This window comes from Physella acuta, unplaced genomic scaffold (genome assembly GCF_028476545.2).
Source record: "Physella acuta isolate Inbredline_101_S28 unplaced genomic scaffold, ASM2847654v3 ptg000352l, whole genome shotgun sequence".
In the NCBI taxonomy this organism is placed as follows: domain Eukaryota; kingdom Metazoa; phylum Mollusca; class Gastropoda; family Physidae; genus Physella; species Physella acuta.
The window spans coordinates 37,888-55,593 of record NW_026731871.1 but is presented as its reverse complement, the minus strand read 5'-3'; the positions used below and the strand labels follow the sequence as shown (position 1 = coordinate 55,593).

Sequence of the window (17,706 nt, the reverse complement as noted above, 5' to 3'; positions counted from 1 at the left end):
GTTTAGTTAATAACTTGATAATAAAGTTGGAAAAAATGCTTAATCTGGGAGCTGCAAGTTTAAAATAAAAGTTACCTTTTGGAAATTGTTAGTCAAAAGAAGTTCATCTGTATCTATGACCTCGGCACATGAAGTTTTACTTACTCTTAGATGGGTTAGTTTAAAGTAGCATAAATGTTGCATTGCAGTTGAAGTAAATATTTTATAAAACTGCAGTGCTCTTTTAACAATTCAAGCTAAAGTCTATTTTAGCTGTGAGTATTGCAGCTATTTCATAACTTAAATGATTGATCCAGAGGCGTATCCAGGTTTTCGTTGTAGGGGGAGCGAAAAGGGCAAAAAAAGGCGCCGAATTTTTAACACGTTCTATATACGTGTATTATATATATATATATATATATATATATATATATATATATATATATATATATATATATATATATATATATATATATATATATATATATATATAATAACTAGCTGTATGTCATTACTTTGCTATGATGTAAAATAAATTGAAAGTAGCACTCTGAAGAAATAAGAAAAAACACACAATGTAGGCCGACAAAACAAAAATTGTATCAATCTAAACAAAACAAAAAATATATAGGTAACACAATATGTTTTGTAATTCTAGTAAAAAAAATTCTTACATAATAATTCCTGGGAAATTATTTAAGATAAGTGAAATAGGGGAAATAATCACTCTCTTAATATAAATATGTATATATCTACACATTTAATTATAAATGTCAAAACAAATAAATAATTACTTTAGAATATAATGAAATTGTTTAACACTATTCGTGTTTACAAAGTGTTTTTGTCTATAATCTATAATCAAAATCGTCATCATAAATGCTAAAGTATTACAGCATAATGAAAGTTTTTAAAATCAAAGTTGGTATAAAACCACGCTTTTCGATATAATAGAGTACTATTCGGAATAAATGCCTACATTTAACTAAGTATCGGTCTTTTAGTTCAGATCATATATTTTTAATTAACTACCGCTTCTTTGTGTCCTTAAAGATCATTTTTTAACATAGTGATAGGTATGGGTTATATCAGTGTATTGCTCACACACCTTTTTACTGGTAATTGCAAATACAATATTCACAGAGTTTTACGTTTAAAAAGCTATTTTTTTGCGGCATGGTACTTTGGTACATCATTACGCGTTTGTTTACATGTACTTAACAGATCAGTTCGGGGTGTGTTGGGGGGGGGGGGGGGGTTCAACTTCATTCATCACTGTCCGGTCACTTTAGGTCAATTATCCAACCCAGTGTATACCTAGGTGTGACATTGATGTCGCTCTACACAATTGCGGTTGTGAGGTGTGTGTGTGGGGGGGGGGGGGGGAAGGGGGAGATAACCTATTCAGAGTGAACATTGCGTTCGTTTTTAGATGACTGTTCTAAACATACATAGATATTACTCAAATATATATTACACAAATATATATTACAGTATTTACAGAAATAGATTTAAATAAGTAGCAGTGGTATTATGACAATATTTTTTTTTACAGAGGGGTCCATGGGGGAGGGGGGTTGTAACTGTTTCATATATTTTGTAATCGTAATCACTATCGCCCAAACCGTAAGAATACTACTACTTCATCGTGATGACATAGTTGACCTTGTCAAAATTCACCCACCGCTACGCAGTTTGCTCATAAGTAAATTTAAATAGAGGTGCCACATCAGTTGTATTTGTTTCTGTATTGTAATTATATTAAAATTAATCACACGATTCAAACTGTATATACAAAGTAATTATGTGTGAAGTTTTATGTATAACATTTTCTAATTCAATTATTCGTAAGCAAATATATTATACAGTTGCCTTAAACTTAATACCCCTCTTGCCAAGTGGTACTACCCGTAGAGGTTTTTTAAACATTGCAATGCATCGTAATGGTTATTTTTAGAATGGCAAACTGATGCAGCTGTTAATACGTGTTGTAAACGTAGACACTACTAGACTAGTACAATAATGCTTAATTGCTGCATGAAATGTGATTTACATAGATGTGCCGACCAAAAATATTTTTTTAACAAATATCATTGTTTAAAACTTTGAGTTTAAAAATTTTCCAAAAAGGCGCCACTTTGCTGAAAATGGCCAGAGGGGGAGCGGCCGCTCCCCCTGCTCCCCCCCTGCGTACGCTACTGGATTGATCATCAATCAGACAAATAAATTTAACTCCAAAAAGCTTAATTTTTAACAACTATAGCTACTTGATCTGTTTCAAACAGTCCAATTCAAATAAATGTGAATGCTTTAATCTTTAATCCATGTAACTATTGTAACTTTTCTTCTCTTATGTTTGCAATTGTAACTATTGTAACTGTTCTTGTCTTATGTAACTATTGTAACTGTTCTTGTCTTATGTAACTATTGTAACTGTTATTTTCTTATGTAACTATTGTAACTGTTCTTGTCTTATGTAACTATTGTAACTGTTCTTGTCTTATGTAACTGTTGTAACTGTTCTTGTCTTATGTAACTATTGTAACTGTTCTTGTCTTATGTAACTATTGTAACTGTTATTTTCTTATGTAACTATTGTAACTGTTCTTGTCTTATGTAACTATTGTAACTGTTCTTGTCTTATGTAACTGTTGTAACTGTTCTTGTCTTATGTAACTATTGTAACTGTTCTTGTCTTATGTAACTATTGTAACTGTTATTTTCTTATGTAACTATTGTAACTGTTCTTGTCTTATGTAACTATTGTAACTGTTCTTGTCTTATGTAACTGTTGTAACTGTTCTTGTCTTATGTAACTGTTGTAACTGTTCTTGTCTTATGTAACTATTGTAACTGTTCTTGTCTTATGTAACTGTTGTAACTGTTATTTTCTTATGTAGCTATTGTAACTGTTTCTGACTTATGTGTAGCCTCCTACAGAAGATCCAGCAGTGTACATTTAGGCTGTAGGTTGTCTGAATTTGGCTGCTGTCCTGACAGTCAGTCCCCAGCCTCTGGACCCAACCAACAGGGATGTCCAGTACGTTGTGAGGTCAGTGGCATTTCATTCTCTTTTTTTTTTTACAACTTTTGTTTATGCAATGTTGGATACTGATTGTTGCAGGATTTATGAGTCCTGTACCCCAGCATTATTGCTCTGTTAAAACTCTTCTCCACACTTTTCTAGTTGTCTTCTTCTTCTTCGTTCTTAATTGAGAATATGGTAGAGGATTCAGACAAGTCCAACTTCGTGAACAAACCGGACTGTGGTCTCCAGTTTGGCAGGTGCCCCATATAATTTTTCCCTGAGTGGAGTGGGAAGGGGCCAGTGTCTGACTCGTGCCTGGCTATACAGAGAACATTCCTGAAGGACGTGCTCCGTATTTTCCGGGGCCTTGCCACAAGGGCACATTTCGCCACACCCAGCCTTTAGTTTTTTGTGCATGTGTTGATTTAGTCTGTTATGGCCTGTTCTTAGTCGAAAGATTTTCTAGTTGTGTTATTTTCTGGTTTTGAGGGTGTGCCTTGACCATCCCTACTTTATTTCTAGTATTACAGTTTTGACTTTTGATTGTCTTCAAAACACTCATAGGCATAGATTTGAAATTGACCCTGTTGTGTATCACTATGTTTTTTGTTCTGTAGAACTCTATGGCTGCTGTGCTGATGCAAGTAAAGTTCCCCTTTCAGACCTAAAAATGAAATAGAGTAATTTTTACCTTAGCATATGAATGGATGGTGTGTAGCACTATACCCACAGTAGTACCGTCTTTACTTTCCCCAATGTGAGTCAGGTACTGTTCAGAGATGGGTGGACTGAGAGACGTCATACAGTCCTGAGTCCTGATCAAGATCCAAATTTGAGACCTTTGGGCAAGCATTCAAGCACTCAATCACACCGTCCCATTGTTAAAAAAACATAGATTAGAAATTGACGATGTTATGTTTAACTGTATTTTTTTCTTCAATAGAACTCTAGGTATGGCTGCTGTGCTGATGGAAGGACTCCAGCCAAAGGCTACGACTACGAAGGATGTGACGTGGAAGGTTCCGGAGATATGCCTTGTGAGAGGAAGAGATACGGCTGCTGTGATGATGGGGTGACAGCTGCTACAGGCCCGAGGGGGAGGGGGTGCGGTGAGACAACAGACTCAGAGGATAGGGTTCAGCAGACAACACAGCCCAGCGTCAAACAAACTGGGGAAACAGTTTTTGGTAAATAAAATTATTTTGTTGTTGTTATTATTCTTTTTCGTCAGTTCTATTTAGCTGTCTTAAATTTGTATGTATTTACTTTGATTAAAAATGGTACCTTTTTTTTGTGTGTGTGGTGATTTAAACAATAATTTGAAACTTTCAAACCATGTACACTTTGTACTTTATTAGTTACTTATTTTGAAGATATATTTAAATATGAATCCCAACGAATTTTGCATGCAAGTAAATTTAATAGTTCAATTTGTGCTCTTCTTCTTATCAATACCTTAATACGTCAAACAGAATTTATTTTTGCACAGTTGACATGCAATGTTTTTTCCCATTAAAATGTTAAACTAGTAACACCCCACCCCCTTGATACCCCCCTCCCCCCCACCCCTTGCCTACACACTCAGAATAAATTTGTATACTCTAATCTATAAAAAACAAATTCCATTATTATTCCTAATAAGCCAGTAAGATCCTTAGTAACCAAGCCAGTAACAGTCCCTAGTCACCATTAACTGTCCCTAGTCACCAGTAATGCTCTAATCACCAAAGTAACAGTCCCCTAGTCATCAAACAAGTAACATTCCCTAGTCACCAGTAACAGTCCCTAGTCAACATACAAGTACCAATCTCTGTCACTTTAAAATTGTATTCACTTCCAGTAAAATGTCAAGCCCCACTGGTGATCAAACTGTGCACAAAGTACGAAGTCAAGTGGAGGTACAACTACACCAACCAAGTTTGTGAGAGGTTCTGGTGGGGAGGTTGCCAGGACAACGGCAATGTTTTTAATGATAACAAAACTTGTCACTCCGAGTGTAAAAAAGCTACAGAAAATACAGATACAGGTAACTTCTATTAACAAAATGTTAATGTTAACAAAATGCATATGATCTCTAAGGGCATCGTTAATTAACAAACTCATCTAAATAGTCTGCATTAGAAGTATTTCTTTTTATAAAAATATTTTAAATTTAATATTTTGTTTCATATTCCATACCAGTAAAAAATGTTGTTGACACTAAAAAAAAACATGGATACGGATAAACTGCTTAAATCATGCAAATTATTGTTTCAGATTTTATGAACATTTGCGATATGCCAAGCTACACAGGTCCCTGTAGGGCTTACATCAACCGCTACTACTATAACCCAAGGGAAAGAAGCTGCTTGCAGTTTGTGTATGGGGGTTGCCAGGGCAACGAAAACAATTTTGAGACCATAGAAAGGTGTCAGCAGGAGTGCATGGGAACAGTGGTGTCAGGGACAGATAATGTGAGGACAACTCCAAGGCCAACCCCAGTTACTGTTCCTATCCAGGCCAATAGAGAGACATGTAAGTTAGAACTGTTTACATTTTGTAGTTCTTTTAGTTTTACATCAGGATGGTCGCTATGTCATGTATTCTGTCTGACCAAACCAAAGATCTTGACTTAAACATTCTTGGGCATAAGTTGACTTGGGCTTGAGTCTAAAGGACATTGCTAAGTCCATTATCACTGACTAGAGAAAGCAAAAAGTACTACTACTGGCCATAAAAACAGGATTTAGCTTGTCCCTGGGCCAGGAGTTTAAAGAATGCCCATCTTTTAATAACACATAGTATGTTTTCCTTGAATAAAAATAACTATGTTTAAATGTCTGTTCACTATGTTTCATGTAATAAAATAAATACAAAAACAAATTTGCCATATTCTAGAGATGATGGCAAATTCATTCAGTTAATCTTTGAATTAAAAATTATTTGATCTGTTAAATTTGGCAACTGATGTCTTGTAAAATTGTTCTGGCCAGTGTCCTTGTCTGGAGAGAGCACGGTGAGAGAGGATGGGGACATCAGGCTAACCTGCACCAGCCAGGGGCTGCCCAATGTGCGGCTCAGGTGGTACTTCAACGGGGAGGACGTCCAGCAAAACTCTAATGCCCGCGTCAGACAGCAGACGTCAGGGTACTCGCATGACCTTGAGCTGAGGATCCCTTACGCCAAGCCTTCCAGCTCTGGAGTTTATGTCTGCCGTAGTTCCACTGGGAAACAGGAGAGAATTGATGTTACGGTTGTACCGGCTGGTATGTAAATTAGATAGTTCTGTTTTCCTGGTTCTTATGTAAAATAGATAGTTCTGTTGTCCTGGTTGGTATGTAAAATAGATAGTTCTGTTGTCCTGGTTGGTATGTAAAATAGATAGTTCTGTTGTCCTGGTTGGTATGTAAAATAGATAGTTCTGTTGTCCTGGTTGGTATGTAAAATAGATAGTTCTGTTGTCCTGGTGGGTATGTAAAATAGATAGTTCTGTTGTCATGGTTTGTATGTAAATTAGATAGTTCAGTTGTCCTGGTTGGTATGTAAAATAGATATTTCTCTTGACTTGGTTGGTATGTAAAATAGATGATGTTGTAAAGTGGACGTTTGTTAAATAGATGTTATTGTTGTGCAAGCTGATATGTAAAATATAGGATTCTTTTGTGCCATATAAATTAGATATCCATTTCTTTATAAAATGTTTATTTTTCTTGATTATAAATTTTCAATTGTATTATTGGCATAGTACAATTATTTGCACAAATAAATTTGGTTTTTATTTAAAATAAAATTTTCAGCACCAAGAACACCCCCACCTACAAGTGACACTAGTGAGGAAAGAAGCTGTAAGTTTAGATTTTGTCTTGTTTAACACAATTGTTTCTTTAAATTTATGTTTTCTGATCTAATCTAGTAAGTCAAGTATAAAAACTAACAAAAATATCATGGCTATAATGGTTATTATTTATAAGTATAAGTTCTTTTATACTGGCAGCTGTCAGTAGAGAGGGCTAATACAACAGTTCTTGTATTTTGTGACTTTTGTTGTCCCTTATAAGATGCATGTTCAGTAAACTTGAAATAAATACACATGACTGGCTTGATAATGTCCTGTGTATGTGTCCTAAAATAGATCTTTTCAATTCAACAGTCATCATGTACGGTTATTTTAACTTCAATGTGGGTGTTACATAATAATTAACACTGTTTGCTAATGAAACCCTTAATTCAACAGTGATCATGTACGGAGATTTTAATTTTAATGTGGGTGTTACATAATAATTAACACTGTTAATGAAACCCTTAATTCAACAGTGATCATGTACGGAGAATTCAACTTCAATGTGGGTGCAACCATCGACATCAGCTGTAGGGCTACTGGGCCAGAACGACCCACAGACATGGACTGGTACTTCAATGGCCGCCCACTTAATGCATACAGCTATGTGTCCATCAACACCTACCCTGACCCAAGCAGCAGGAATGCCCTGCTGAGTAATGTAACAATCAGGAATGCTGGGAAGAGAAATGAGGGGACGTATGTTTGTAGAAGCAGGCCTTACGCAGACAGGAGGCTAAAGATGATTAGAATAAATGAAGTTATAGGTAGGTAGCATTGCTAAAAAATATATTTTACACAACCTAATGCAAACTAATGATGTTATTTGTAGGTAGCATTTCTAAACAATATTTTTACACAATTTAATGACAACATATTGGGGGGAAAAAAATATTCTTACACAACCTACTAAAAACTTATTAGGAAAACTGAAGTTAAAGTTGTGTAGCATTACAAATACATTTTTTTTACACAACCTTATTCCTTATAATTTTGTATGTGTTCAACAGTCAAACACATTAAAAAAATTTTCTTTTAAAAACATCTTTATGTACACATTACATATACAAGGTATTTTTTAATGCCTTTCAAATGTACATATATAATGTATTTAGCAATTTCTGATCTTTAAGTTTTTCTTTGAGAAAAATATATTCTGCAATGTATTAAGATCACAGTATTAGAAATAAACCATCTTCTAATGATCTTAAACTGCTATTTCTTAAGGCTAGTAGAAAGTCCCTGGGTCTCCACACTTCTTATAGGTAATTAACAAAAATCTGATACAGTGTTCCTAGCCATAAAGCCTAGCTGCTGAAATGTACCAGTGTTTCCCCTTTTAAATGTCAACAAAAAGAAATTGCTTGCTATTGTTTTTAAACTGCAACAAAAATTCAGTACAAGGATTTTTAAATACAATGAAATTTTCCATATTACATTTTTGAGTTTGAACATTTTTTTTAATAGGACCTGTAGCAACTAGTCCTCCAGTACAGGAGTCAACTACGCCTACCGGTGACTCAACAGGTGAGGTTAAATTACTATGAGATAGGTTAATCCTAATCTAGTGATCCTAAAGGTGAGGTTAAATTTACACTTGGGTAGGTTAATCCTAATCTAATGATCCCACAATGGACACCAGCGAGTTGACGAGATTCCTTCCATAATGTTGTTGACATGGAATAAAAACGTGCTTTTTAGATTTAGACCGTAAAAAAAAAAAAAAAAAAAAATTAAGCCAAAATTAATTTAGAAATTTTATATTTTTAGAATAAATGCTATAAAAGTTGCAAATCCAGAGAACTTGAAAATAATTTGTTGAGTGTAAGGCTACATTTCTATTTATTTTCATCAAGCCTAAGTTATAACCGGATGTTTTACTTTTGTAAGACAAATATTGATTGGCTGTACAGTAAATTAGTCATCGATAACTATTTGTTTACAAAACTTTGCAGATCAAGTTTTTAAATAACAATGCAAATTTAAACCCCATGACCTAGTTTTTCTATTTTAAGCTTACAATGTGTACAATAAAATTTATGGCGGCCTATCGAATAGCAGGAAGCCATTGTTTATGTCGCCATTTTTTAATTTAGTTACCAAAAATCTTAAAAACATCAAATACATCCAATCTTTAGTAAAGTCCGAAAAAAACCAGACAGACAGGATTTTATAACCATATTAATTGTAACTTCGCCGTGCATGATTTTTTAATTAATTTATGGACCTCTCAAATACCTTTGAGACTTTTCTCGCTGGCGTCCATTGAGGTTAATTTACACTTGGTGGATAGCAAAGAGTTTTTTAAAGATGTTATTCAAATGAAACCTAATCACCAAATTACTTCTCTCACTTACAGCTATCTGCCTTATGGAGGCAGTGACTGGTGTGTGTAGGGCTAACATTAACAGATGGTACTACAACCATAAAGAGGGCACATGTAGCCCATTTGTTTACGGAGGATGTGGGGGGAATGGAAACAATTTCAAAACGGCGGACGAGTGTAACAATTTCTGCAGTGCACAAGGTCATTTTAAAATACTATTTCTTCCTTTTTTGTTGTTTTTTATTCGTTTTCTCATTCTTATCTATTATTTCTATTATTTTATTTTTAATTTCTCTAATTATTTTATTTTCAACATTTTTTAATTATCAACTTGTGCTAGCTATATTTGTTTTATCATAAAATGATACTTTAAACAAGTATCAGTATGTAACCTTATAAATGTCAATAAGGTACCCTTTTTATAATTTCTATGTGATACAATGTATGCATATTTTTATATGTTTAAATTTTATCTTATTACAGAAATCTGCATGAAGCAAAAAGATGTCGGCAATTGTAGAGCAGCCATGCCGAGATTTTATTTTGACAGTAAAGCTGGCCAGTGCTACAGTTTCCTGTATGGAGGATGTGGGGGTAACCTCAACAACTTTGAATCTCTGAGTGCCTGTGACAGACGGTGCCACCAGTACAAGCGATCCACGGCTACCCAAGTCATAGTGGTGCAATCAACGGGAGAGGGTGCTAGAGCGGAAGAAGACGCTTGCCAGATGTTACCTGCAAAGGTGTGAAATACTTTTTATTATTATTCAGACTATGTAAACGAATTTAGTGCTATTGGAAGTCAATTCAAATTTTTTTTGTTAGTAAATGTAATTTTACATTTTCTGACAGTAAAGGCCTTAGGTGCAGACTTAATAGCGTTCTTCACTTTTTTGGAAGGGGGGGGGGGGGGGAGGTTTGACTTAAGATATTTTTGTACTAGGATTCAAAAACACAAATTAACAAAATAAAATTTAAAAAGTTATGTTTAAATTTGCTTCTTTTCTGATGTAAAAGAAAATACATATTTTATTTAGTGTTTGATTAAATGACTTATTGGAATGTTGAATCACCATAGTAATGTGAAGGTATTATGATGCCAGTTTAACTTACAGAAGTACTTCATGTAGGCCTAAGAACTAATTTAAGTCCAAATATGTTCTACAACATGGAGCTTAGCTCTCATTACCTACTCTTCCATACAAATTCACTTAGTCAGAACCATTATCTCCCCTCCCTTGTGTGTGTAAGTATTTATAGATGTTTCTTAAACATATTTTAACCTATAATTTATTGTCTTCAGCTTCAACTACACCATCTTGTGGTACAACAGCCCTGCTCACAACATACCTATAACTTCTTGTCTTCATCTATATTATCTTGTGGTACAACATCACTAATCACAACACATTTAAACCTATAACTTCTTGTCTTCATCTATATTATCTTGTGGTACAACATCACTAATCACAACACATTTAAACCTATAATTTCTTGTCTTCATCAACACCATCTTGCGGTACAACAGCACTAATCACAACACATTTAAACCTATAACTTCTTGTCTTCATCTACATTATCTTGTGGTACAACAGCACTAATCACAACACATGTAAACCTATAACTTCTTGTCTTCATCTACATTATCTTGTGGTACAACATCACTTATCACAACACATGTAAACGTATAACTTCTTGTCTTCATCTACATTATCTTGTGGTACAACACATGTAAACCTTTAATTTCTTGTATCCAGGGCACCTGCAAAGCCAACAGCATCAAGTGGTTCTACAGCCCTGCACGCAACAGATGCGAGTCCTTCCAATACTCTGGTTGTGGAGGCAACAACAACAGGTTTGACAGCCAGGAGAGCTGCATGCAGAAATGTTACAAAGAACCTGCGAGCAACCGCAGACCCACAACCCCTGAGTCAAACGTCATTCCAAGTGTTGAATCAAGTTAGTCAAATTTTAGCTCTTGTAACCAATAACAAGAAGGGCTTTAAAATAAATAGCAGCTTATTTCTAAACCTAATATTTTGCATATAGCTGTAACTCAAAGAGTTTAGCCTAAATATGAAAATTGCTAAAAATTGGATGTAACTAATTTACAGGATTATATTCTGAGATAGATTAAATTTTTTTGATACTACTTAAAAAAAGAAAAAACATAACACATTTTTAAAAATGAGTTCTATCAGTTTTATTGGTATATATATACAAAAGAACTGGAATAAAATTTTGTTCAATTCTAGTGATAATTAAGAAAGTTCTTTCAAGGTTTGTATTACAAAATTTCGAACTAAGAAAAACAAGTTGCTTGAAACTAGTAATCAGGCAAACATGGCTTGAAATGTTATGCTACTGAACATACGCTTTTAAGTAGCGTTTTTGTTGTTGTCAGTTACTGACAATTTTCCTGGCAGCCGCCCATGACAATTCTACCATCTGTTCGCATCCATTTTTCTTCTTCTTTGAGGCGCCCATTTGATGTCATCTGGATCTTAGGACTTACCCTACCATTTATTTATTTCGAGTAAAGTTATTTATAAATATTTTTCAGAACTCAACATTCAAAAAAATAAATCAGTTTTTTATTTCAAAGCTAGATCTAAATCTTAAAATATGTACATTTCCAAAAGTACTAAATTAATATAAAATAATAAAAAAAAACGAAGAAAAATAATTTAAGCAATTTTATTTTTACCAGATGTTTGTGTGTTGAAAAAAGACCAAGGGGGCTGTAATAACTGGACGATTCTGTGGTACTACGACACTAATAAGGCGGCCTGCATGAGGTTTTATTATGGGGGGTGTACAGGAAATGGCAACCGTTTCAACAATAAAGAGGAATGTGAGAATAAATGCATTAGAGGTAAGTGGAATAACCCAAACATAAGCAGGCGTGTGAAAACCATTATTTTGTGTAGCACTCATCTGATGTATTCATCTGCATGAATGGTATAAAATAAAAATAAAAATATAAACTAGTATCAACAAAACAGTATTTTCAATTACACCATCTCAAATACAACTTAACATTTGTTAAGGGGAAGTAATTACTTTACCAAAGTAACTATTGTGACATGGATCTGTAGGCTCTCATCAGGCTTGTCCTTCCCCCACCAGTAGCGGGATGTCCTGCCGTCTGGTACCCAGCTTGATCGTGATGGAGTTTGGGCATCGCCACCATCCCATGGCGTGTTCCTTGTCTGCCGGGTGGGCTCAAACTTTCCTTCCACTCAAGTAACTTGTACTATTTGCCCTATGAGTCCGGCCACTACCGTTTCTTGAGCCGTTTCTCGCTTAGGCCGATTTGCCTGAGTTTAAACAGTAGTCCTGTTCGCCATCATACGCCTGCTTCATGTCAAATAGTGCCACATAGGTACTCTTTTCCGAGTGGAAGCCGCTCATTATCTCTTTGGTCAACCGAAGAATGGAGTCCATGGGCTGCTTACCCTTACGGAAGCCGCACTGGCTAGGATCTATGATTTTAATGAACTCTAAGTACCAGTACTAATTAGAGCAGTGAAATCGGACGGTAGCTCGCAGGTGAGCTAAAGGTCCTTCCCAGGTTCTGCTTTTTTCCAACTGGTGGGGAGGACATCTTTCTCTCACGAGCAGTTGATTAGGGCGGGTAGTCGCTCTCTACTGCGCTGTCCTATCTGCTTTTACATTTCATTGGACACCTGGTCAGGCCATGCGGCTTTCCCATTTTTAGCTTTACGAAGAGCTCTGTCATATTGAAAGAGACAAAAAGAGTGGGTCGGGGACTGCTGGTTCCACCACCTCCGCTGTGCTCAATAAGCTTTCAACCTCTCTCTTGCGTTCGCATGGCTCTATTCCTTTGCTTGCAGTGGCAAAGTATTCGTTGAGGACTTCTGCAGTCTCTCTGCTTGAGGAGGCAACCTTTGAGTCATTGCGGAGTGGAGCCTCCCCACACCCGGCACTACAGTGGTTTTTGCTCTTGAAACAAGGTTGGCCGATACCAGCATTAGGTCTGGCTGCGTGTACGCTTTGCTGGCCATGTGTAAAAGAGTTGGCTTTGAGTACCTGTTCTGTAGGCACACCATGCATTGGTTTCCTTATCATACCCCCACTTAGCGGACTAAGCGTTCATATCTCCCATGATAATGACATGCCTCTGTCCGTCCTGGTATTTGGGTAATTCAATGGGATTTCTAGGGGTATTGTATACGTTCACTATCGTATACTCCTGTCCGTCCTTCCACACCCAGACAGAGACACAGTCAGTCTTATCCCCTGTTGGCCCGTGTCAGGACACCCTTGCATTTAGGACATGGGCATTTGTACTGAGTATAGCTGTCACATTGCATTTCTTTTTTGGCTTTAGCAGAGTTTCCTAGCATTGATTTTATTTTCTGATAGGGTTTTCTTCAGTTCTACCAGTTGGCCTACCAAGCCGTAGATATTAAACTGGAGAATGGCCAAAGCTCCCTTCTCAGTTTTCGTCTCAACTGGTGCTCCGGCGCTAACTCTCCCACTAAAGGCTTGGATAATATGGCCGCGGAGCCTGTTTTGTCCTGGATGTGCCCCTGCCTGACTTTTCACTACGTTTCCCCGGGCCTGAAACATTCTGGGCCAAAGGGGCATCGTATCTCACCAGATGAATCTCACAGCACTTTAGTTTCTTTGTCCCTACATGTTCCATGTTACCACCCTTTGGTTCTCTATTTCTAAGGTTTTTTTTATCTTATTTAAAAAAAAACATTTCAAGTAATTTGTTTAACTATCCCAAAAGCTAATATGAAATGTAAATAATTTTGTAATTATTAGGAGCTGTTGCGCCAAGCACCCCACGCCCTGATTCCTGCAGATATTCTGCTTATGGCTGCTGCAATGATGGGATAACCAGGGCTGTTGATCGGGAGAGGTCTAATTGTTATGGTGGGTCAGTTTATCTTTATGAACAAGTTATAATTTCTATATCACATGTAATATAAATTAGAATGAAATTAAAATGTCCATTTTTAAATACTGCAAGGAGGTTGATGTGGTCCAGTCGGTTAAGCTAATGGTTGGAGTTCGAGCCCCTGACTTGTAGTTTGTTCTTGGCTGGACAAAGGTTATGGAAGCAAATCCAAAAAGAAAAGCAGACTGAAATCTGAGTCTATGGCCAATAGGGCATAATACATGTTGCCACGTAATAAATGTGTTGGGGGGAATCCCTTCCAACATCAAAAATCAAGAACGAAAGAAATTCTGCACCATGATGTTAGGAAACATAAAATAAATTATCTCTTTAAAATACCACTATATTTTTTTGCAAAGTTTTTATTAAAAAACTGTACCTTATATGTGTCCTCAGAATCCAACACAAGCCTAGAAGAAAACCAAAGACTGGTCTCAGTGAAAGTAGGCACTCAAGCTTCTCTCCACTGTCCCTACACTGGTTCTGAGGTCTTCTGGTTCAAGGACATGTGAGAATATTTTATACTGCTGTATTATGTTAAATCTAGAATATTTAATGCTTAATTAAATTCTGTTATTTATTATACATAACTTATCTTGTTGTTTCACCTTTATAATGGACACCACTGTTCATTATGGGTGCTTTCAATTTTTTTGTTAGGGCTTGACAAGGAAACAGCATTTTGTTTTCTTGTAATGAGAAATTACTTTTCTTATTACAAATTAAGATTAATATAGAAATTTCTATTCAATTTTTAAACTTTAATTAGATTTATGTGAATAATTGTTCACTAACATTTTATTGTAAACATTTAATTAATGTAGTTTTTCTTTTTTTGATCTCCCTTTAGCAACCGGCTGTACTCAAGCCCATTGTATGATATTTTACCCAATGGGACTCTCATTTTTAATCAAGTGACTGAGGATGTGGCAGGGATATACTCCTGCAGGGTCAAGGACGTTTATGCTGTTGGGAGAATTCAGAGGTTCAAAGTTGACATTCATGGTATGTTGAACTGAACCAGTGTAATGTTTCCAATTATGTAAAACAACATTTTAAGGGATACTTGATACCCTTTATGAGAAACCCCCTTCCCCCACCCATGGCCATGACTAACTTTTTTTAGGCCCCTAAACATTTATTTTAATTTTTAGGCAATAAGATTTATCGGTTGACCCATTTTCTTTGTAAAAGTACTAAAATATGAAGTTATAGAGAGAAGTACACTTTTTAAAATTGATACGGCAGATGGAGTAGAGTTACTGTTCTTGATGTCTATGCTGGGGTTGCTCATAGATCTTCAATAGATTTGAACCCAGAAACTGAAGTAAAGACTTCCTGGTTAGGAAGTGCTTAATGCCTTCCCATTTACCCTATTAGTAAGACAAATGTATTGCTGACCATTGTATTTATCAGTGTATAGCTGACCTGTTGTTTCCTTGATCCCAGTGCCTGTACACATCATGCCTGGACCTATCCGCATGGCATTCAAACCAGGTGTCAGAGCTGTCCTGACGTGCCACGCCACAGGTACACCCCCGCCCCGGGTCTCCTGGGAGTACAGGGGCCGGGTCTTAAGCTCCGGCAGACATCATCAGATTTTCGGTAACGGCACCTTGGTCGTTGACAGCATCCAGCCTGAGGATGCAGGGGACTACACCTGCTCTGCTGAAAATGGAGTGAACTCCCCTAGTAGAAGAAAGATCCAGGTCCAAATCAGAGGTCAGTATTAAAAATGGCTGTGTTTTATTTATACCAGTTTATATTTTACTAGAGCACTAATCACTAAGAAAGAATTTTAAAAGGCCCCTAAAAATGGGGGCCCCTCTGCTGTGCCCTTCATAATCAGAAACAGCCTCAGGTGAAAGTAAAATGAAATTGATTGTAACCAGTTATAAAGCCATCTGAGTATTTTGTCATTCTTTGCTAAATATTATGGCAGTCTAATACGAATAAGTTAATAGCTGAGTTTGTTTTATGTTTTAACACAGAGTTAGTCTTGAGCAAAAATGACTGTTACTTTAAAACATTAAAGTTCATTAAAAAAACAAAATTGCTTGTTAAAAATGTTTGAAAAAATACAAATTTATACATTGAGCTTGAAAACAGCAAGTTAGAGATCAATATAAAAAAATTATGTGTAATAAGTGCATTTACTTATTACAGTAAATCAGAATCACTCATAATTGTTGTTTTGTTTGGCTGAATAGATCCAGTTGAGGTAACCATTCAGAAGCACAAACACACCTACTCAGAAGGGGACACAATCACTTTGGTCTGCAAGGGCGCCGGGTACCCTGCCCCTACCTTAGAATGGAAGAAGGACGGGAAAGTCCTGACCAGTGACAACAACACCAGAGTGAGCAATGGGGACCTGACCATCCTCTCTGCGTCCATAGAAGATTCCGGCACCTACAAGTGTATAGCCAACGGCAGCACAGAGAAGGCAGTGGAGGATGTGACCACCATCCAGATACAACTACAGAGTAAGTTGTTGGCCATGTTCTTCTCCTTCCCTTAAAGTTTAAAAATAATTTACTGGTCTTGATACACGCCTAAAATAAACTAGATTATAAAAACTAGGGAATAATTTTTTAATGTAAGAAATATAGGTAGACGTGTGCCTGCATGCTGTCGATTGTGTTTCATAAAACAACTAGCAAGATGTACATTTTTATCAAGGCACTGTATGTGATGTAGACAAAAAGATATCTTGATAAGCTACTTTATTGGGCTTGTTAAAATATACAATCCCACTTATGTAAAGTACCCTTAACTGCATACATTTCCCCAATTATGAGTTAGGTGGCCTCAGGGTGTTTCTACTAACTAGAACTAAATTGTAATAAATTTGAAATTGAGAATTTTGAGTTGTATGTTGATACCATTCAACTACACCATCCCATACTTGTCTGCAAGATGTCATTGGTAGTAGAAAAAACGCAATTTTTGCCTTTGTCACCCAAATGTAGTAGCTTTTTACTTCACAGGGCTCGTATAATAATAGGTTTGGTACCATTAAAAAGTAAATTTTAAGCTCAAATTCTGCATAATATGTGATATTCAATGGCAGTCGAGCAACTCCTCTTTATAAATAAATACATGTAAAATGTGCAGAATTGAATAGCCTTTAGTGGGATACTAGACCAAAAAAAATGCATTAAATATGTTAAAGAAACTAAGGACTATTAAGCCTACGTAGTTGTATTTAATAAGCAAGTGTATTTTGGTGTAGTCCTACCATATCACTGTAGAACCAGCTATGTATAAATACATATGTATAACATATAGTTACAAAGACTGAGGCATTCTAAATAAATATTTTGATTTTTAAATGCACTACTAATAATTATTTAGACAAAAATATTTCTTTATGGGCCCCTGCACTACTATTGGATTGCATATAAATAAGTTAAGACACAAAGTCTCTATTTTTTTTTTAATTTAAAAAGATGCATTTTTGACAAATTGTGAACCCCTGCACTATTCTGATTAAACGTACATGGTATAGACATACAAGCATCGTTCTCCTACATTTTAATATACTTATCATGTATGCTTTCATTTGTGATTTTTTTAAAAGTAGGCCTACAAAATTTGTGTATTTTACTTTCCTATTTTAA

At 35.8% G+C, this 17,706-nt stretch overlaps 1 protein-coding gene across 1 annotated transcript in view; it reads left to right on the top strand.

The window, feature by feature from the left end:
* LOC131941177 (papilin) overlaps positions 1 to 17,706 on the top strand; it is a 77,744-nt gene that overhangs the window by 57,710 nt on the left and 2,328 nt on the right. Inside the window, exons 9-25 of the mRNA XM_059300193.1 lie at positions 2,910 to 3,031; positions 3,951 to 4,194; positions 4,848 to 5,033; positions 5,264 to 5,521; positions 5,980 to 6,252; positions 6,784 to 6,831; positions 7,301 to 7,591; positions 8,292 to 8,351; positions 9,184 to 9,351; positions 9,634 to 9,893; positions 10,908 to 11,109; positions 11,861 to 12,025; positions 13,948 to 14,058; positions 14,480 to 14,591; positions 14,934 to 15,088; positions 15,533 to 15,805; positions 16,294 to 16,569. Coding sequence (XP_059156176.1) covers positions 2,910 to 3,031; positions 3,951 to 4,194; positions 4,848 to 5,033; positions 5,264 to 5,521; positions 5,980 to 6,252; positions 6,784 to 6,831; positions 7,301 to 7,591; positions 8,292 to 8,351; positions 9,184 to 9,351; positions 9,634 to 9,893; positions 10,908 to 11,109; positions 11,861 to 12,025; positions 13,948 to 14,058; positions 14,480 to 14,591; positions 14,934 to 15,088; positions 15,533 to 15,805; positions 16,294 to 16,569 — 3,204 coding nt within the window. The remainder of the gene's footprint in view (positions 1 to 2,909; positions 3,032 to 3,950; positions 4,195 to 4,847; positions 5,034 to 5,263; positions 5,522 to 5,979; positions 6,253 to 6,783; positions 6,832 to 7,300; positions 7,592 to 8,291; positions 8,352 to 9,183; positions 9,352 to 9,633; positions 9,894 to 10,907; positions 11,110 to 11,860; positions 12,026 to 13,947; positions 14,059 to 14,479; positions 14,592 to 14,933; positions 15,089 to 15,532; positions 15,806 to 16,293; positions 16,570 to 17,706) is intronic.